Here is a 23,166-nt window from a genome sequence, read left to right as displayed (position 1 = left end):
TTGGAGTCATTATTACAAAAAAAGTACTATGGGGAAAAATAATTGCCATGTCATATATGCTAAAATACACATGCTTATATGTACAAATAAAAATTTTTAAGAGAATAGTGCTGCATTCAACGAATTACAAGTTTTTGGTTACTATATCTGAAAGAAATATCCTGATGAAAGGTCCTTTCTTACTTTACCTGGAATACTGCCCTGTGATCTTCTACAACCTGCTCTTCCATTTCTACCATTTGTGAGACAGCTTCATGGAAAGTAAACAATTGTGGGGAAACTTCTTCTTCCTGAAAAAAGAAAGTTTTAATAGCAAATGTAATTCTCAATAAAACTTTAACACAAGTAAGGCGTAATTTTTACTTTCTAGGTTTTACTGCATAATTATCATAAAAGGCAGTCTCTTTTGGAATAGTTCAACTCTTCAAATATACATTTACTACAAGTTATAAGTAAACTGAAATTGTTTTCCCACCATATTATAATGATGGTTTGACTTATGATAGCATGAAAACATAATGAATTCATAAAACAAACTTTGAATTTTGATCTTTTCTTGGTCTAGTGATATATGGTACTCCCTCATGATGCTGGAGAGCAATAGTAAGCCACAGCTACCTTGATTATGTAAAGGTACAAATTTCCAACAATAAATGTCATTATATTATATACAATATATAAATATATAAATACAATATATAAATGTACCAATAAAATTAATTTAAAAAATAGTAAACTACAGCTCCAGGAAAATTAACACACTATATAGTGTACTATTGTTATTTTAACTTGTGAATGTAAAACATTTAATTAAAAAATGTTGACACTACAATATATAAAATAACTATTATAAATGCCCATAATGTATTCTATGGCTGCCAGGTTTACTTTTTTTTTTTTTTAAAGGAAACTGTAAGTTACCCTGTGGTTAATTAAGACTTGTATCTTCACCCTTGAAAAAGCCCACATTCCATCACAGTAATGTTTGGTGAGATTTAACAGCCCCAACTGTTAAACACTTGGATCAAGTCATAACCAGTTTTATTGCAAAAGGATCCTATACACATTTATCAATTCTAGTACTGTAGTAGCTACCCAACAAGTCATTAACATAAAGAAACATGCATCATGAGAAGCAAGAAGTATCACCCATCCCTACATATTAGCAACTTGTCACTCACGAGCAACAGTGCTCACATCACTGAGGTCTGTGAAAAGTCACTTTGCGCATTCATCCTGAGTGAAGGATGGAATGACAAGTACAAATGCAACAAATTATAAACAATTTCTTACCAAAAAAGTCACAAATTAAACCAAAGCATTTACAGAATTTACCACAAAATGCCATAAAAATTGCCTTCACTTAAGCTCTCTCCTCATATCTGGCAGGCCAAATGGATGTCTTTGGATATGCTGGTGACTATCGCGCACAGATGGGTATCTTCAAATAAGCCCACAAGGTATGCTTCACTAGCGTCCTGAAGGGCACCAATGGTTACTCTCTGAAACCTCAAGTCGGTTTTGAAATCCTGGGCAATCTTCCTCACCAACCTCTGGAAATGCAGCTTCTCAATTAGAAGCTTGGTTGATTTCTAGAAACAAGGTATCACTCAAAGCGCCACAGTAATGGGCCTGTAGCAATGAGGTTTCTTCATCCCACGGGTAGAGGGAGCTCTTTCCTGGCAGATTTGTGGTCAGCTGTTTTCAGGGGTTTCCCACCAGTGGACTTAGAAGCGGTCTGCTTAGTTAGGACCATTTTGTTCTACCCAACACCGAAGTCTTAGGTCGATTCTCTAAGCTGCAGTCACGGAAAGCAAAAATGATACTCTCCCAACGACAGAACCACTCTGTGCTGCCAGTGAACTGTATTGTTAATAAGCTATGATGCTGGGCAAGTTAGGTGTAGTAAATGTACTTTTTACTTATGACACTTTCAAAGTATGATGGGTTTATCAGGATGTAACCCCCCTGTTAAGCTGCGATGCATTTGTAGATGCTTAACAATGTTTCTCTGATTTTGATGCAGTACTGTGGCTTGAACCCAAGGCTTTCACTTTGAACTATATTCCCAGTCCTTTTCAAAAAATATTCTAAATTTTGAGGGGGTCTTACTAAGTTTTTACAGGCTGGCTCAAACTTTCAATCCTCAATCCTCCTGCCTCACCTCCTGCTTCACCTGTAGCTAGAATTACAGACAAGCACCACTGTGCCTGCCAAATTTCTTTTCTTAAAAGAAATATAAAGATGTCTCTAAGTGATGTAAAGGTAAGTTGTTCACAATAACGACTATCAAATTAGTGTTGTGATTATCCTGCCTCGGCCTCCCAGAGTGTGGAGATTACAAGTGTTACCACCATACCCAGTTCAGAAATCTGAACTGACAACTCATACCTCCACTTTATCAACAACAGGAAACAAGTATGTATGTGAGTGTGTACATACACACATATATACAGCACATGAATATTTTAGTCTTACATCAAGTCACTGGCTTAACTTTGTTTTTGGAGTTTCCTTCCCAACCCCATGTCTAATGAATTATTTTATTTTCTCAAAACATGCCTTTAGTGATAAAGATAATCATGTAGAAGTCAATTTGTTTTGTAAAATATAAATACAAAAGCACCACTTTTCAAATAAAATACATGATTTGACATATACGTACAAATTTTAATGTACATTAAATACCATCAAGTAGACAAATGACTCATCAATGAACTAGTATCCTTGAAACTTTATATAATCAAGTTAACCAAAGAACCTTTTTTCTTCTCTGGGAAAACATGCATCTGCTTTTTATCAGGACATATTGTCATTTTCCCATACAGTCTCTCTCTCTGACAAACATACAATATTCAATGTGTATACTCAGTTTTTCTCACTACCTCCCCCTCAAACCCAGACATGTTTCCTTTGCTTCAGGATACTATGCAAACTATTATTATATACAGTCTACTATAAAAATTATAAATTTTTTTCTTCTTGTGGAATTCTGATGCATTTGATTATCCACTTACTTGTATTCCAGGAATAATTCATACACACAGATAGCTAAAGGCTAATGCTGAATCATCTCAAGGTAAGTTACCTGGGGATGGCTAATGCACTTTCTAAAAATCACCTATCACATTAAACTATAGGGGTTAAACCAGGTAAGTAAAATGCTTACCAATGTACATCATGTAGTAAGCAGCTGGTAAAAGCTACCTTTTAAGAATATGAGAAAATGCCAGGATAGGATTTTAGTCGGGGGGGAATGATCCCGAACCACATAGAACACACTTTTTCTGGTTTTTGTCATTATTGCTTTTTTTGGAGACAGAATCTCACAATGTAGTTCAGGCTGGTCTTGAACTCACTATATAGCTAAAGCTGGCCTCGAACATACAGCAAGCCTACTGCATCAGCCTCCCAAGTGCTGGGATTATAGGCATGTGCCACCATGCCTTGCTACATTTTTTAAATGAAATTAAATACCTACATAAATAATGACCTCTTATACAAGGAATGGAGGCCTCTTGATTTATCAGAAGCACTTATGTGTGAGGGGTACATTATTTGTGCTCTTCTATTTTTCTGTCCCTTTACAGTAGGTATATATTTTATCATTTTTGACTAAATGGAAGATAAAACATTTAAACTGTAAAATATACTTAAATATTTGAGACATACAGAAAACAACTTCATTTAATGTATGTTGACATTTTGCTATGTTTAATTTTTAACACAGTTCACGTACCCTTTTAATATATATGTCTGCCAGGTGTGATAACCCATGTCTGTAATCCCAGCACTCTGGAGACCAAGGCAGGAGGATTGCCCTTAGTTCAAGATCACCTGGGTCACAGTGAGTTTAAGGCCAGCAGTGAGACCCCCATCTAAAAAAAAAAAAAAAAAAAAAAAAAGTATGCTTATGTCCATAGTATTTTTTTTGTGTGGGGGGAGATAGTGTCTCCCTTTTATAGTTCAGGCTGATCTTGAATTCACTATACAGCCCATGCTGGCCTCAAACTGATGATGATCCTCTTGCCTCAGCCCCTGGAGTGCTGGGATTACAGATGTGCACCACCACGCCTGACCCAGCTGTTTGTTTTTAAGCTTTACATATGATATATGTATAATTCTTTAATTTGCCTTTTTATTACTTATTAAAATTTTAATAGTTATAAAATCTGAAAAAAAAGTTTAGATGTGGAGGTTGGAAAACCAGATAATAGATGTTTTGGATTCATGAGGCATATAGACACTATCATTCCTCCTACGGTAAGAAAGCAGTCACATAATACTTAAATAAATAAGCGTGTCTACATTCCTATAAAAATTTCTTTGTAAAAACAGATGGTTGGCAACAGGGTAATTTGCTGATCTCTGATTTAGATGCATTTTCAATTAAGTTTTGCTACTGACAAACTAAAATCAGACTGATTACAACTATGTCACTCACATTTTGTTCACAGAGAAGTTTTAGGTCATCTCTCTGAGGGGAACTCCCCACACCCCACTGCGTCTCTAAATCATCAATCTGGTTTGGTGGATGATGCATTATTGGGCGGACATCACCAGCAGCAGTTGGATCTACTGTCAATTCTTTCACCCTATAAACACATAAGAGGCATCTAAAATTAACAATGACTCATGCAGAAGAATAAGAAAATACTGACCCATTCAATATAAGGCAATTCAATTAACATATTAAGACTGATGTCACTTTTATAGGCAAAATCTGTGTAAATACTGAGGGGATATTTGGTTGTTTAATTCAAGGAATTGACTTAAGCAATTTCATAATTACTTCAAGTATAATTATTGTATAATTATTGTATATAAGAATTAGCAAAGTATACAGACTCAGAATTGTAAAGAAAAAAATTGTTGTTACAATTACATTATATGAACAGAAAACAGTTAAAAATGGCATTTAGATACACAAATGGGTCATGGCCAAAACCAGGAAAATATATAGATTTTGCTGGCTTCTGACAATTGTAATGCTCAAAATAGCTAAATTTAATTTCTATTATATACAAATTATAAACATGTATCATTTCAAAAATGTTTACTCATACTTAAAATTTACATATTTTGGAAATCTAAGTCTAGAATATTCTTGTCATCTCCTTGCAACCCAGGAAATTTATAAGATCACACAAAATAAAAGTGCATTCTTCATTTGAAGCTAGACAGTGTAACTTTTAATGGTAAATATGCAAAAGTGACATCATCCTTTAAAAAATATGAAAAATAGGAAGGCTGAATTCTAAATCAACATTGCAAAGCAAATAATAAAGGACATAAAAATGCAGATCATGCAGTACAATCACCAGCTGCCAAATGAAATGAAAATGAAAAATAAAATGGCTCAGAACAGAAGAAAATGAAATGTTTATATATAACACAATTCAAAAGAAACTATCAGAATAGTCATCTTATGTATAGAAATGGTAGACCTGGTAATTGAAGGAGAAAAGTCGTCATACTCATAAGAAGGAGAAAGATCAGGGCGACTGCCACCACCCTGTGAGAAGGGAATGTCTGATGGACTAATTCCAAACTCCTTTACTCTGCAGCACCAAAACAGCAACAAATTAAAAGGAAAGGCTCTTGTGAAGACAAGTTTTCATTTAGTATTCAGTTTCACTTAAAAAAGGTTATCGATATTTTTCAAACAATGTATTCATTTATTTATTTTTCTAACAATGTTTTTAGAATATTACTTTACCATTTTCAGAGATTTCTGAACCTCTTAGGTTTACTGATCCCCTATTAAGAAGACCTAATCCTTCCTTTCTAGTCTGTTTTCTCCTTTTCTCATAAACCTTCCTAGAAATTTAACTAGGCCATCACCTAAATCTGAAATAATGCCTTTTTGGGGGTATTAGGGATCAAACTCGGGACCTTACACTTGTGAAGCAGGCACTGGAACCACTGAGCTCAATCCCCAGCCGTGAAATACTTCTTATTTTAACTACAAGACTGCTAAATCTGATTTTCTTAGGTGGTCAGCAGCAGGAATATTTTGTTTACTGGCATTAATAATCTCTAAACATTATTGCAGACCTTCTCAAACAGGACTCAAGAAAATTAGGCACTAAAGTCAAGGTACCAGCCCTGATTTGTAATGAATTAATGCCTGCTTATGCATCTAGAGTAGTATTAGCTATGAAATGTTCTACATACAATTGAGAAAACACACACGCAGTGTTTTTGGGCTTGATGATTAAGAACTCAAACTGAATTTAAATTGCTTTGCCAATGTCTCTACTAGTTATATTTAATCAAATTATAACTTTTCATCCTATGTGATTTTCTTGTCAACTTTTGGGCTAACTTCATTTCATAGCAGTAAGCAATAATTATTAAATACTTTCTATTATGTAAGGCACTAGGATTAGTCACTTTTAGACACTACATTATATAGTTTTTACAATAATCTTGTGATGTTATCTCCATTTCATATACGAGAAAACTAAGAAAAATAAAGTATTTACCCACAGTCATTTAACAAAAATATGACGTAACTGAGGTTCAAACCTAGCCTAGAAAACACACCCTATAATATTGATCAATTCAATATTCTAACTGAAGTCTGTGTTTTTCTTAGGACTTCTCTTGGGTTAAACTAAAAGAAATGCCTTTCACTGTAGATCAAAGCCCCGTCAAATGTCATTAACTCCATACAGATCAAACTAAAGTATGTTTTCTACCTAGAATCTTAATGTCAAAGTTTCAATACTAGATTAATTTGTCCTTACTCTTTAAGACAGTCACTTTGGAAAGCTTATGAACCACACACACAGACAGATCTAAATTCTAATACTAACTTAATTCTTTTTACTTCCAAGCCCACTTCTCATGTGCTTCAGAATCTCCTAAGACACATCTCTGCATCATCTACAAACTTTTCCTCTAACCTCATTAACAAGTTTCTCTTCTAATATATACCTTCTTGTCCAAGCCAAAATATTCTATATCCAGGAATCACATTAACTCAAATATGGTAAAAAAACATTCTTAAAAACTCTTCCACCCAAGTGCATCAGAAAAGAGGCTACTGTCTCTCACACCTCTGTACCTTTTCTCTCTTTGGGACAATCACTCCCTCACTCAAGATTTTCTCTTCTACTGTCTAAAATACCTTAATTTTGTCAAGTGATTACAACTGGATTCTTCATCTTACTCACTTAGTTTCAATATCAACTCCCACATAACACTTGAAAAGTAGATGGATTAGATTTTCAACCCAAAATAAGGGTTCTCTTTTTTTTCTCCTCTTTTCTCTCCTTCTGTGTCTCTCTGTAGTGCTGGTGATTAAAGCTGAGGCAACAAGCATGTCACCAAGCACTTTACCAGCAACCTACATCACTAGCCCCTAAATGAATTTTTAAGACAGAACAGCTCACTAAAGTAGCAATCAGGATAAGTAATGCATGGAATATATTCCAGGTATCACAGTAAATATTTTATACAGATTATCTGCCTTAGTTCTCAAAGCAATCCTCTAAAAAGACACCATCCTTAAACTCTGCATATTAAAGATAAGGATATTGGGATACAGAGGCTTTGTTGCCCTTAAGGAATAAATCAGTCATTAAGCCCATTTTGTCTTCAGAACACACACTTTGCAACCACTATGCTGAGTCTTGAAAATGAAGTTTAATCATTTAATAAACAATATTTTAAATATGCAAATTTTAATATGTAGTACTATTATCTCCAAATATTTGCCTAAATGTGAACAGTTTAATATAAAGGAGGAATGAATTCTCCTTAACTGTAAAAAAAGTTACTGACTCTTAAGCATCACAAAATATTCCGCAAGCAAGAATACGTGAAAATCTACTCCTAGACATTTAGAAATAAAAATAACACCGAATAATTTGTCCCAGATGGTTAGTTGTGTAGCCAATGAGCTATATTATAAGATAATAAAACATTTTACTTGAACGTAAACAGACTAGAGCAGTGATGGAAAACCTTTAAAGACTGAGTGCCCAAAATTCAACCAAAACCCACTTATTTATCACAAGGTGCCAACACTGTAATTAAACTTTAATACTTAAGTTTTGGTTTAGAAAAAACAACTATTATCCAATGCTTGGCTGCTGAGGTGACTTGTGCACAGACAGAGAGGGCTGCATGCCTGCTGCAGCACTCTTGCCATAGGTTTGCCAGCACTGAAATAGAGGAACAGCCAGACAAAAGGGAAAGCATTCCAAACTCAAAAGTCTAAAATCTGAAATGCTCCAAACCTGAAATTTTCTGAGTACCAACCCAACACTACAGGTGGAAAACACCAAAAATGACTTCCATGTAAAGTGAGTTAAAATGCAGTCATACCAAAATTACTGTGTAATATTTTCTTCAGCTTATGTGTATAAGATATATGTGAAATATAAGTGGATTTTGTGTTTAGAACTACATCATGTCCCCAAGATAGCTCATTATGATTATGTAAATATTCTAAAAATTTTAAAAATCCAAAATCTGAGATACTACAAATCTCAAGCATTTCAGATAAAGGATATTCAACCTGAACATCATTTTTCATAATATTTGAGGTCAAAAGTTTTAAGATATGGAGTTGTTTTAATTTTATAAAATGAAAAGAACCTACCACACTAAGCTGTTCCCCACTCCCATGAACAATGTTAAAACAATATTTTAAGTTGACAAATATCCTACATATCTAAAGAAGCCATGGGGCCAGGGATTTAGCTCAGCAGTTCAGTGGCCTGCCTTGCAAGCGCAAGGACCTGAGTTCAATCCCTGGTCCCGGAAAAAAAAAAAAAAAAAAAAAACCCACAAAGAAGCCAGGAACTTACAAGTCAAACTTTAAAAGGGAATAACATTTGAAAATAAAGTTCTTACTTCAGTTTTAAAGTAGCTATTATATTTTAATACCTTTTTACAAAATCTCAACAGATTTATACTTTCCAACAATGTTTATTACCATTTAAAATCTCTCCAGCTGAGGTAAAAGATATAAAATATTAAAGGATATGATTCAAATATAGCTAGCTATGCTGCCCAAGGATACATTCATATCCAGTAAAACTATTTTTAAGGGTTTGTGGTGGGGCATAGTGGCCCCTGCTCCTTGGATGGATTATGAGTTCAAGCCCAGCTAGGACAATATAGTGAGACACCAACTCAAAAACAAAATACAATGACTAAATTATTTAATGGAAGCAAGGATAATAGTTGCTCATGGCACAGATTAATGGATTTGGGCAAATTCCTTAGAATTTGTTATCATAACACGTGGAGAACTGTTTGAATAGTGATGATGTTCTATTTCCTGATCCGATGACAGGAGTTTTCCCTTTTAAATTATTTATTAAATTATTCACTTATGTTTTAGGTACTTTTAAGTGCATATATCTCATGTTTTCAGAAAAGATTGAAAATAAAATGTCTGTTATGATTAAAAAGGACAAATATACACCAGTGATTTAGCTTAGGGGCACCGCATCTGCCTGGCAAGCCCAAGGTCTTGCATTCAACCTCTGGTACAAAAAAAGGACAAATATATTTGTCAAATAAAATTAAGATAATTTCCACACCAGAAGCAGGATGCAAAAAGGAAATCTATATATATTAAAAATCACAAATGTAATATAATAATAGAAACTGTAACTATGTCATTCAAAACAGAGGAAGTGTGTGTGTTGAGTAATCTATGGTATAAATGGGCTATGTCCATCCTGGCCCAAAGTTCCAGGAGCATTTCATGAATATAAGGAATAAACTGCTTTAATAGTCTGTAATGCATTTTGCACTTCCATCTGTAATGACCCAGTTGTTTTTTTAAGTTGGAAACATTATTGATATGAATAACAAAATATAATTTAGGAAGAACTATGCTATCACTTCGTACTTGAATTACAGATTTCCCGTTTATAACATGTAATACCATCATGAATAATTTTCAGCACAGATCAAAACAATTTAAGAAATACACCACTAGTCTCACTTAGAGACTTAATGTTAAAGACGAAGAGTTTACATGATTTAAATGTGACTAAAACATTATGAAATGTAACTCATTGAAACAGAAAAATATAATCACGTTCTAGGGTAGAATGGTCAATTTTACAAAGAATATCAGTTACTTCTCTAATTACACAACATATTTCTACTCATTTTTAAAGCTTGAAAAAATACCTCTAAATATTATCATGTTAAAGAACATTTTAAAAATTTTTCTTGAAAACTCAACGTAGTAAAATTTGCCCTAGCAGATATTTTAATCATACTACATGCTGCTTTAATATAGTATTAGCTTTCAAACTTCAAAATGGATAATCATCTCTCATACCTATTTGCATATCTTAATGTATTAAGAGTATTTTCACAGGATGCCATTCCTGGAGAGATTGTGGCAATCTATAGGGGGAAAATGCAAAGGTAAAATGTCACAAATAATTAAGACAATCCTTACAGATGGTTCACCTAGGTCTAATTTTATAGAAGTTATTTACAACTCTCTGGAAATGATCAAAATCCAACAGAAAATAAAGATAAACACTTTGGGGAAGGGAAGAGCACAGAGTATGTCCTCCCACCTACTTTTTTCTTTTAACAGCATTTTGCCAGAGGGCAAGCCCTGCTGCCATCACACAGGACAACTAAAACTTGATTAGAAACTTGCAGTAGTACTGCTTAAAAACTAAAGAACAGGGCTGGGGATTTAGCTCAGTGGTTCCGCAGCCTGCCTTACAAGCGCAAGGGCCCAAGTTTGATCCCCAGTACCAAAAAGAAAATAAATAAATAAATAAATAAATAACCTAGTTTGAGAAAAGGGATCACAGCAGCTGGAAAAGTTAAGTTGTCCTGGAATGGAGAGAACAACTAAGGGGGAAACTCATATTTTACATATCAATTGCCCAAGTCTCTAGCTGACTCTTGAGCTAGGCATATACAAGACAAAATATGCGTAACAATTAAGAATAAACAGAGATTGCAATTTTAGTTGCTGCCCACACCAGTGGAAACAGAGTCTGGAATAAGTTCAATCAAGTTAACTTTTGCTAAAACAACCCAAAACAGCCAGGGATGGTGGCACACACCTATAGTTACAGCACTTGAGTGGCTGAGGCCGGAGGATCACTGAGAGTTCAAGGCCAGCCTGGGCTAGCTACATAGAGTGTTTAAGGCCAGTGTTAACTACGTTAAGAGAGACAGTCTAAAAAACAAAAAACAAAAAACCCCAAAACTAATAAAAGTCTTCCTTCAGAGAAAACAGAAGGATTAACAGACCTCTACAAACTATTACTTGATAATACATATAAAACAACTCAGATGCTCGTAGAATGCATTACAGATGGAGCACAATCTCTGTTATCAGAATGTCAGCTACCACACACACACCCCCCATCATGCCCTGCTCCCCAGGCCCTTGCCACTGAGCTACCCCACCTCCTGTTACTTTCTGAGACAGGGTCTTGCTAAATTGCCCAAACTAGCCTTCAACTTGCAACCCTCTAGCCTCACTTTCCCCCAGTAGCTGGGATTACAGGTGTGTATATTTAAAAATTTCCAAGAAATTCATAGTTTTTCCTCCAGGATTAAAATAAAAATAAACTTACCATGCAGGTACGAGAGTTTTCACCTATGAATGAATCTCTTAACACCTGAGTGAGTTTACTTGCTCGGAAAGGAGTATGAGGTTTATTTCTACCTAAGGCTCTGATGCACTCCTGCAAATTAAGAAAGCAAGTATCAGAGATTAGGCTTTCTTATGAAGGGTGATTTTAACTAGTACTTTGTTTTTTGTATGTGTGTGTGGGTTTTTTTGTTTTTTTTTGTTTTTTTGGGGGTTTTTTGAGACAGGGTCTCACTATGTAGTTAAGACTGACCTGGAACTCACTATGTAGCCCAGGCTGGTCTCGAACTCACAGCGATCCTCCTGCCTCAGCCTCCCCAGTGCTGGGATTACAGGCGTGCGCCACCACACCCAGCTTAATTAATACACTTTAAAAGTGTCGTAAGACAACTTAACATTTATGGCACTGTAAAAATCTTTCCATAAGGTAATTTTAAAAATGAACAAAAGAAACTTTATTATTTAAAAACTACTCTGGACACTCACTAGTATACAAAAGTGACAGGGAATAGGAAAACTATAAAAGTTAAAATGTTACAGTGGCATTTTAAAAGACAAAATACAGAATGCTTTACTGTAATCCTCCCAATATTGCTTTTCTAGTAAAGGAAAATAATAAATAACCTAGCTAAATGTTTTAAAAGCCATTCCACATTTTTTTCTGAGAAACTATATTAGATCACCTCTATGTTTTGCTTGCTTTCCCCAAGAAAGTATAACTAAGGGCCTTACGACTTTTAAAATCTTTAGCCTTAGGTTTCGCCTGCCAAATCACATATTCTTTATTCCATCTAAACTGAATCAATAATGTGTGCAAGGAAAAATTCTAGGTCCAATAAAATCTGTAACTGAAATGTAACAACTAGTTTGAAAACCTCTGTTAGGGCTGGGGATTTAACTCAATGGTGCCACTGCCTACCTCACAAGCACAAGGACCCAAGTTCAATCCCTGGTACCAAAAAAACAAAGAAAACCTCTGTTAAGTAAAACAAGTACTCTTTATTTTGTAACTGAGTAAACAAAATAAAATCCAAAATATAAAGACCTTTGTACAATTAAATACATTTTATTTACCTTGAGTGCTAAAAGGCTTTTATTAATTTCAGCACCTTCAAGCCTAGTTTGCCTGTCTGCACTGGAAGTATCTGCTCCTCGTTCATTTCCAGCCAAATCGATGAGAGAAAATTTACCATGTAGTTTTCCTTTCCTTCTAAGGATAATCTGAAACACTGCATGGCTCCGAGATGAATGTGCATTTGCAGATGTTTGGCCAGATGTTCTATAATGTGATTAAGAATATCTTGGTATATAAAATTTTGTTTAACCATAATATTTTTTGCTAAAAACAGCAAAAAGTATTTTTACATAGCTAGTTTCATAATTTAAATACAAAACAGACACTCTGAATTAACAGTTAATTAACTAGATTCAAACAGTTTAATTTGACATTGTTGTGATATATTAGTATGGTACCAATATAACAGATACCACTCAAATCTCTGCATGAGAAGTTTTTACAACAGAATTTTACTTCTAAGATGTAGTAGAGAACATCTCTGCCACAGTATCTGCATTTCTCTTTCTTAATTAAAATGAGATTTACCTGCAACTGTTGCCTATGTCAATAAGTTTCAGTACATCTTCAACACATTTGACCTCTCGTTCTTGTAATCCCACCACTTGAACTTGCTGCTTTCCATCTTCTAGAACTCTTAATTTTGTTTTCCTATTTAGCAAGTCAAACACCTATGAAGAATCATATTCAAACTGGAAAATGAGCATTTTTAAAAAAAAAAAATCAGTTCTCTAAGAATGTATCTGGAAATTATTTCAGAGATGGAAATACTTACTATTAGAACAATTAGATTTAACACAGAGAACTTTAAATGACAGTTATATAAATTGTAACAAAACAGTCCAAATACACAGTTTATGGTAGAAGAGCTGTAAAAGAAAATGTTAATGTACTCAAATGCTGAGCTATATACTTAAAAATGGTTAAAAAATATTATATATATTTTACAACAATTTAAAAAAATTAAAGTTTCCACATACCTTTCCACTATAAATTTCAAAAAAGGTTGCATAAACTTGAAGCTCTAGCTTTTTATAATTCGGCTTCTTTAACATTAAAAAGACATCTCGAGCTATAAAGAATTTCACATACAGAAAATTATTAAGATACAATAAATAGACGTACTTTACAAGTTATTTAACCTATTTTTACAGTAATTAATCTTTATCTATGATATCTTCAATAAAAATGAAAACTCAAGTGAATATTAATATGACAAAAAATAACTATAAATGTATAGTCTCCTTCATATTATGTGAAAGGATGTTTATACATAATTTATAAATAATTTAAATTATTATAAATAATTTAAAATTATAGATGATTTAGATAAAGTTATTCTCTTACCCATACCAAACAGAAGCTTTTTACAATTCACCTATTCAACAATTTGCATTAATTTCAAACAATGTACCAAATTACAATGACACAATAAAATCAAGACTTTTTTTTGGTACTGGGGATCGAACTCTGTACCTTGCATTTGTGAGGCAGGCGGCGGCACCACTAAGCTAAATCCCCAACCCCAAATCAAGATTTTTATTACCCAAAAGGTTAATTTTACAGTTCTTTTCAGGATATCTGATAACCTACAATTGAAATGCACTTAACTTAAATCTTTTATTTCAAAGTCATCTAGGTAATACCCAGGACTAATACAAATGCATGCAAAAATGACACTTACCTGCTAATGCATAAATTCCTTTAGAACAATCTTGGTTCTTTCCTGAAAAGTCACCACCCATAGTCTATATTTTGAAAAAAAAATAAGAATTATAACATGATTAGGTCTCAGAATTAAGCTTTAAATAAATAAAACTGTCACATCATACCACATGAATTACTCACATGAGTTTTTCCACTTCCAGTCTGGCCATAGGCAAAACATGTAGCCATTCCCCTTTCAAATATAGTTTCTACTAGTGGCCTAGCAGTAAACCTTAAAAATAAAATGCATTAGTCAGACTGTGTTGCAAATATTTAAGTTAAACAAGTAACATATAAAAGTAATATTTTTAATAAAGTATATGGCAACATTTTAAGTAAATATGTCAAAAATCTAAAATAAACATTTAGAACTGATTAGTTATTTAAAGCATAATTTCAAGATATAATTCCATAATAAAAGATGATCACAATAATAATATACATATAATAAAAATGAACAAGCATCAACTACAATTTTTAACAGAAACAATCAAAAGAGTGCTAACTTCAGGACCAGGGATTTAGCTCAGTGGCACAGCACCTGCCTCACAAATGCAAGGTTCTGAGTTCAATCCCCAGTACCACAAAAAGAAAAAAGATAACTTCAACACAGAGGAGATAATAGGGAAAACATTGCGAAAACATTTATGTATTTTTCATTTTACTGCAAAAACATCTTTAAACTTTCTAAATATGTGGAAAAGTCATGATTAACTTTAATGTGAACAATTTACACTTGATGAAAATAATATAAATTAAACCTATAAGACATTGAGTTCTGAGGCCAGAGCCTTGATTCAGGAAAAGAATGACAAAATATTACAGCTGAGATTATTTTTCAAACATTTTGGTAAAATCTATTGCTGGAGCTAAAAGATGATGAGGGATAAATATTTTTTCATTGAGTGGAACACTACAAATAAAAAGTACATTAGAAAACAAATCCACCAGTGGAATACTTTACTTAGCTGCTTGAAAATTTTCTATGGCAAAAACCAAGGAGGCAGAGCAGTAACAGGAGGGAAGTGGTGGTAAAAAGAACTAGATGACTCTGCAGTGTGGTAAGACCTGCCCTTCCAAAGTGTAATTCTTTAATCTATAAAAGTAAAGTATATAGCTTGGAGATTAAATATACAGGGTTGATATTCATTTGGAAATGTAAATATATGTGATAACTAAATAGTTATAAGTTGATGCTGACTTAGATAATTGGTAAAATACAAAGCAATGTCAAATATAATTGTTTTACTTCACAAGTGGAGATTTACATTAATTCTCTAAGGCTTGCAGGATAATACTTAGGGCCCTTCTGTTGTAGAATAATAGTTTGATAATTTTTAATAGTTAAATATCTTACACATTATGTTTATCTCTAGTTATGTTGCTGGTAATGAATAATCCCGGGGAAGATGCAGTCCTATTGCTAATAAAGACAATTATAAGAAAAAACAATTAGAAAAAAAAAGTAAAGTATGTAAGAGGATAAGGATAAATATTGGCAAATTTAGGAAGCAAAAATAAAGGGTGAAACAGAAGATTTACTAAATCTATCATACACACAAAAACATACCTTTATAATGATTACCTGAAAACTATTATAAAAGTTAAATATACCTGTATTTTATAAGACAGGTAGAAAAAGAAGTGAGGTGGAAGAGACAATTTTGGTACAAAAAGTTAAATAATATTATATAATATATGATTATAATTCCCTCTTTAAATACATTCCTCACAGTATTTAACGATCATATATTCTTCAATTTTGTCATTTTTCTTCACAACTGAACTCCTGGTTTACTAGCCTACAATGTAGTTGGTTTTAACCATATTTCACCTATAATATCTTCAATTCTTATTAATTCTAATTTGCTTTTAGTCATTTTTGTAAAATGAAAGGGCAACAAAAGTATCATTATGTAATTGCAAAGACAATCATTTTTTTGGGAGAGGGATACTGGAGATTGAACTCAGGACCTTATACTTGCAAGGCAGGTGTGGAACCACTAAGCTAAATCCCCAGCCTGCAAAGACAATTCTATAGAGAATAAAAGAGCAATGCTTCTTAAACTGATTTGTTATAATCAGAAATTAATGTTTACAAACTAATGTGTGAAAAATCTAAATTTGATATTATATAATACATGAAAGAAAGTTAAGTTGACTGTATAAACAAAAGAATCTCATGTGTTAAAATTACCACCAAGCTTAGAGGTAATAAAAATTAATTAAATCCAAGTAGATTTATACTCAGGATCTTGCGCTTGCAAGGCAGGCATGGTGCCACTGGTGTATATCCCCAGGTCAAAGATGTTAACATTCTCCAGGTAATGTAAACATTTTCTTACCTGTATGAATATAGGTCTGTGACAAGAATATAATAACTTAATTAACATAATGAAAATTATGATTTTGGGAAGCAAAGAGAGCAAGTGTAACACTTATTATGGAGTTTATTACAATACTTATTTTAAACAGAATGAAAAAAACATATAACACCTCTGGAGAGCTATGCCAAGAACAATGTAAGTTTCATAGTGACAGACACATGGAAGAAGGATAAAATTCTGACTTAAAACAAATCCACCCACCTGTAAACCATTTCATTAGGAGCTGTGTCATCAAAGGCATAATCAAAACGAAATGTTTGGTTTTCTAGGTACCTTGTTAAATCTACCTTCTGTTTGGGTTCATGTACCATCACAACATCTTTACTAGGGATTGTGATCACATCAAGATCTTTCATTTGAGTTTCTAGAAAAACAAATGAAAATCAATGTCCAGTAACTTTCATAGAATTTAATGTACAAAAGTTATTATAAGTAGTAATAATTTAGACAAAAGTACTGAGATTTATAAATATAATACTCCAGAAATATGCCATTCAATAAGACTATTTCAACAATAAGGTAAAAGAATCAAGATCTCTGTGAAGAACCAGGAATGGCAATGTTTTATAGAGCATAACAAACTAGCATACAAATTTGTATAATAGTTACTATAAAATGAAAGGAAATGATCTACATTTAATTTTTCTCAGCCAATTTGTTTTGTGCTCCTATCAAAATACATTACAAATAAAATCAACTGTTTCAACCTCATTAGGCATCTTACCTTTCTTATTCAGTGGTCGTTTTCTTACACAAACACATATTCTATGTTCATCAATCTAGGAACAAAACATTTTATTTTAGTGATTACCAGCAGAATGTGAAACAATGAAAATAAACTATGTAATATTTGTTCGAAGAGTTTTACAAATTTAAACAGCATCAATATAATAGGTAAGCTTATAAAACAAATTAGCTTTGCACAAATTTTTTTGTTTGTTTGTTTTTTGAGACAGGGTTTCACTATGTAGTTGAAACTGACCTGGAACTCACTATGTAGCCCAGGCTGGCTTCGAAATCAGAGATCCTCCTGCCTCAGCCTCCTGAGTGTTGGGATTACCGGCGTGCGCCACCACGCCCAGCAGCTTTGCACAAATTTTAATGACTGTCAGACACAACTATTTCAAGAATTTTGAGTATAATGGAAACTTGCTTATTTTGTTTTTGAAAAGCCACTACCTCAGGAAATAATTCTGTAGAGAGTAATACTGTTTCTAGCATTATACTTCCTTTAAGAAGATACCTTATCCAAGATGTATATTACACAACAAAAGTAAAAATTTCTATTCTACCAAGTGGCATATCTTTGTTATGAGGTAAAAATGGTTGTCAAAGATCACTGTAGGCAAAAAACAAGACTCTCAGATTACTGAGCAAAATAACTTGATGAAATTTTAAAACATGATTTTATACCTAAGTATTTTTATAAAACATTTTAATACACACCTTCTTAAAATACTAACATAGAGAAATGAAAGCCCAAACCATTCATCATCACACCCCTTTCAGAAAATGTTTGCCAATTTGTCCTAAATATGAGCTCAGATACATGAAAGTAAAACACATGAAGGCACAGGAAGACTTAACATATACGAGATACAAGTGGTTGAGGAACAATTCTATTTAATCCTATATAATACATCTGCCTAATACAAATTATTTTTTTTTTGATAACATATCCTGTATATGCTAGGTCAGACATTATTTTTCAAAGTACTAATACTCAAAATTATCTGTGCAACAAATTCTCATTCTTCAATGAGAAGTGAGTAATGAATTGAGAAATGAGTAGTAAAACCACAGAACGTTTTCCAGTACTGGATTTCTGGTCCATTACAACCTCAACAACCACTACCTACTGTTACAAAATCAGAATCATTTATTTAAAAATAACAAATTAATAACAAATTGGAATGGTGGTGGGATTTACAATCTAAGACCCCCCCAAAAAAAGAAGCTTGGAACTGAGATCAAAGTATAAGTGATAGAAAGGAAACTGGGTCTTGTCTTTTTCTCTTTCCAAAGATGGGGAGGATTTTCTTTGAAAAGGCTATCTCTAAGGGCAGCAGCACATCTAACATTTAAAATTATGGGAGGTATAAAGTAGATGATTTCTTGTTTTCTTAAAATATAAAGAAAGGAAAAACCACAGAACTACACATAACATGAATTTAGTGAGTATCAATATATTTTTATCTACAGGATAAACAGTCCTAGAATAGTAATTTAAGAACAAAAAAATCTTACAGGATCTGCTGTTGTTAGCGGTCTATAATCCAAACTTCCTCTAAAGTCTCTGATCATACACATAATTTCATAATTTGGGTTTGTGGCATCAACATCCTATTAGAAGATAGAAAGAATTCACCACTTACTATAATAATGTTGTATTTCTTTCATTTTGTTACATATGATTTGAAAACTGTAATTCAGAAAGTGTCACTTGTTACCATCAAGCTACAGTTCAAACTAAAAATGTGATAATAGTTTGAGTTCAAGTTTACTATGTTGAGAATCACTTTCACATTAAAAATACAACTTGTCAGTCTGCATCCTGTTAACTCTAAAGATTACTCATTAGAACTACCCTTTACCTATTTCAAAAGTCATGTTATATTTAGTTATTCTAGAAAATGAAGCTTTTTTGAGATAGTCTCTCAGTGTAGTTCAAACTGGCCTCAAACTCACGCTGATCCTCCTGCCTCAGTTTCCTGAGTTCTGGGATTACAGGTATGCACCACCTTGCCCAGCTTAAAATTTTCATTTTTTTATCAGTACATGTTTGGAGTGCATAATAATTACATTCCTCATGGGAAGTCGGTACATGTACCTAACATATCTTAAATTCTTTTTATTATTTTCCCCTCCTCTTCCTCACCCTTGCCTATCTGACTTCCCTTTCAGAAAAGAGCTTATTTGCTATTATCTATTTTTTATTATATTCTTTATTTATATTTTAGGGTTTTTAAACAAGAGAAAACCATGAGTTTAAGCTTGTGCATCTGATTTACTTCACAAAACATTATGATCTCAAAGTAGAAAATACAACTTAAAAGAGAAATAGCACTCATCTAAAATACTGGCAGTAAACTCTAGCATAAAGTTGAAATTCTAGAAAAATTCATTCTGTATTCAAAAGTTTATTCTAATTGCCTTATCTGTTTTAGCAAAATATAATACAGATTGGTTTATGTTTATCTCCTATTTTTGTTGATGCTATTAAAAAAAGACCCTCCCCCAAATATAAGGCATGGTAAAACAGCCTCAAAATGAGAGAATACAGAACTGAAAGAATAAAAAAAACCAAGACAATTTAAAAATTTTTTAAATTCAAATTATTGAATGACTCTTAATTCATAATTATTGAGCATTCTAAGAAGTCATAATTTTTCATATAGCTTATTCAGATTTAATTCAAATTTCAAAACTGTTTTCAACTAACTTTCTAGAAAATAATTCCAATTATGTCAACAGAGGTACAGAATGTGAAGACAGAATTAAGACATCAGAAATATTAAGTATTTTGAAGTACAAGAGAAGCACCAGGTGGCACTATGCTAAGTAGCAGTAATTAATGTTTTATATATTACTTATTACAAAACTCCATTAGAATTCTCAAATAACTCTCAGATATGAGTTGATTCATTCCAGAATATTCTATTGGGTCTGCAATTCTACAAAGCATTACTTGAACTGGTAGTCGTAACATGATTAAGGGCATATGAGCATATTACTATGAGTAAATAACCTAATATTTTATTACAGGAAATAAGTTCTGAGACTGTAATAGAGTTCATGTGAAAACATGGAGAGGGACAAAATAATACCTTTTCTCTTTTAAAAAATGTTTTCTGTTTTTTTGAGTCAGGTCTTAATGTAATTCAGGCTGACCTTGAAATCACAGAGATTGTCCTGCCTCAGCCTCCTGAGCACTGGGATTACAGGCATCTGTCATAAAGTTCAGTTTAAAATCAGCTTGGCTACACAATTTTACCACTGCTCCTGAAAAATTCTGCTACCATGTGAAGAAAATAAGAGAGGGGCACAAGACACGCATTCTCACTATCTAGTATAAATCAAAACACAAAAAATTTTCCCCTTTCACTATGGTTTGAACTCAACAATGAAAAAAGAATAATAAAATCTATAGTACAGTATAATTATGTAGCTTTTGGCTATTTTTCCAAATGGATTTTAAGATCTTTTAGGATCAAAAGCCTATTATCCCTAAATGTTATAATATATTTAGAATTTGTTATACAATGTCTTATTATTCAAAATGGAAAAAATTTTAGGACTAACACATACCCACTAAAACATGAAAAGTATGTGCAATAAAAATCTCTTATGGTAATCTATTTTCACGAAAGTTTATATTATTCCACAATATCAATTTCAAGAATTCTTTAAATGGATTCCTCTACTATTTTTTCACAAGTCAGTCACTCTCCTGATGCAGTCTAATCACTGGCTGGAAACAAATACATGTCTATGTTGCAAACCTGGGCTCTTTTTTCTCTAAGTTCTTGCTGTTGCAATCTCCTTTTTTCTCGCTTTTCTTGTAACTTTTCCACTTCTTTCACACAATTAGATTTTCTACGTGCTGAAAAAAAAAAGATGAGCTGTAGAAGTATAGTTTTCTTTTTAGAGTACTATACTTCAACAAAAATTTTATGAATATTCTGCCACATACACAAAAAAAGTACACAGTGACAAAGCATGCCTAACACCTGTGTGAATTTTACGGATGAGCTGCTTTAACAGAACAAGGAACAGGACAATATACAAATGAGAGTAAAGAAAAATGACTCAAACATATTGATACATGTCATCTCTTGGTTTAGAATCACAGATCTCTGTGAATTGCAAGGATCAGAAAGTGTAAGACTATCTTCTATAATCTCTCACAAATTATTATCTAGACAGAATTTTAAATTTAAAATAACTGAGACTGTCATAATCTCACACGCACAATTTTTTTTTCCTTCAAAATATACATTAAGAGACAAAAGTAATCAATTTTCTACTGTAGTAAAATGAAACCTGCGACCAAGTTTGTAATCAGTCTGTTTACCATTCAGGGACTTATAATGGTGACCAAGAGAGAATACATGTATGCCTAAAATGACTGAATCCTTGGTACGTGATTTACATACAAGGGGGTCCAAATTCCTTTTTTGCAGCTTGAACTGGAGATATATCTGAAACACTACCATTCTGTTGTGCAGAGGAAGACTGCTCAGGAAGCTGACTAGGCCGTGCACGTGCAGAACCAACCACTGTAAGTGAAAAGATTTTTAAATTCAGATCATAAAATTAGTACAGGCTAACCTTGGTAAAAGTGAGAGAGAGAAAAACTGCCTGTTTTCTATTATATGTGTATAGAATAGGATATAAAATAATAAATTCTGTTGAGTGAGGTGACACAGCTAAGAGTTTTTCAGAAATGTCTAGAATTAAGCTCCCATCAATGTAATTTTAGCTACAAAACTCAAACTGAATAACTTACTTGAAAACCAAAGCCAAATGATTTTAATAATCATTTTAATACATATGTGAACTCCTCCATGTCTTAAGATTTCACACTGCAAAGGTATTTCCCCAAAATATGTATGCATAAAATATAAACTTTAAGAAAATTATCATTTTGAAAAATTTGAACTTTAGAGATATACTGAAAATTACAACTTAAAAAACTTCTTCCAAGTCTCTTTATATTTAAAATCTCATTCTTTGCTCCTCAAATACGCAAACTTCAGTGAGGATTTTTCCAATGTAGTTGTTAGTGAAGAAAGGAACATAAAATCAAAGTAGCAAATTTTATGAAGCAATACAATTTCTGTTGTTTTGCTTTTTGAGGTAGTGTCTTTCTACATAGTTCAGGCTGGCTGGTCTTAAAACTCACTATGCAACCCAGGCTATCCTCAACTTGCAGCGATCCTCCTGCCTCAAACTCCTTAGTGCTAGGAATATAGACACTACCTTGCCCAGCATGAAATAGAAATTTTCACAAGACTCAAAGGATATATTTAAAGAATGAACTTTCTGTTCTACCTGCAATCTGCTCTGTGATACTTCTGGTCTGTCCTATTCTACCACTCATGTTCACAGGGAAATGCAATTATCAGAAATAGTAATTCTGAGCCACTGAACATTATAAACAAAATAAATTATGCTTTATAACCCCTGGCCATAAGTATATGAAACACTTAAAGCTACCACAATTTATGACCATTCAACTTTTCTTTTGCTGACTTCAAAGCTAAACATTACAATTTTTGGAAATCCCTTGACCAGAATATTTTGGTAAATGTGATGAATAAATTTACCCTTGTGAATGAAATCAAGCAGTTAACTCCCTCCTCATTCCCTTTTTTTTTTTTTTTTTTGGT

At 32.9% G+C, this 23,166-nt stretch overlaps 1 protein-coding gene across 5 annotated transcripts in view; it reads right to left on the bottom strand.

Moving 5' to 3' along the window:
• The window catches only part of Kif2a (kinesin family member 2A), a 37,009-nt gene that overhangs the window by 9,757 nt on the left and 4,086 nt on the right, over window positions 1–23,166 (bottom strand). Inside the window, exons 4-18 of one of the 5 annotated variants that reach the window (XM_010637218.2) lie at window positions 21,931–22,053; window positions 21,277–21,377; window positions 19,022–19,117; window positions 17,499–17,553; window positions 16,976–17,138; window positions 14,529–14,619; window positions 14,365–14,428; window positions 13,661–13,752; window positions 13,209–13,351; window positions 12,680–12,884; window positions 11,589–11,699; window positions 10,319–10,386; window positions 5,448–5,561; window positions 4,445–4,595; window positions 189–290 (exon numbers count right to left, since the gene is read on the bottom strand). In XM_010637218.2, the coding sequence (XP_010635520.1) occupies window positions 189–290; window positions 4,445–4,595; window positions 5,448–5,561; window positions 10,319–10,386; window positions 11,589–11,699; window positions 12,680–12,884; window positions 13,209–13,351; window positions 13,661–13,752; window positions 14,365–14,428; window positions 14,529–14,619; window positions 16,976–17,138; window positions 17,499–17,553; window positions 19,022–19,117; window positions 21,277–21,377; window positions 21,931–22,053 (1,679 nt within the window). The remainder of the gene's footprint in view (window positions 1–188; window positions 291–4,444; window positions 4,596–5,447; window positions 5,562–10,318; window positions 10,387–11,588; window positions 11,700–12,679; window positions 12,885–13,208; window positions 13,352–13,660; window positions 13,753–14,364; window positions 14,429–14,528; window positions 14,620–16,975; window positions 17,139–17,498; window positions 17,554–19,021; window positions 19,118–21,276; window positions 21,378–21,930; window positions 22,054–23,166) is intronic. The other 4 variants (XM_033761054.1, XM_033761059.1, XM_033761064.1 and 1 more) reach the window with 4 other exon arrangements.

This window comes from Fukomys damarensis, unplaced genomic scaffold, assembly GCF_012274545.1.
Source record: "Fukomys damarensis isolate Sample0158 unplaced genomic scaffold, DMR_v1.0_HiC HiC_scaffold_1, whole genome shotgun sequence".
In the NCBI taxonomy this organism is placed as follows: Eukaryota; Metazoa; Chordata; class Mammalia; order Rodentia; family Bathyergidae; genus Fukomys; species Fukomys damarensis.
The sequence above is the reverse complement of the archived record's forward strand: the minus strand, read 5'-3'. Positions and strand labels throughout refer to the sequence as shown.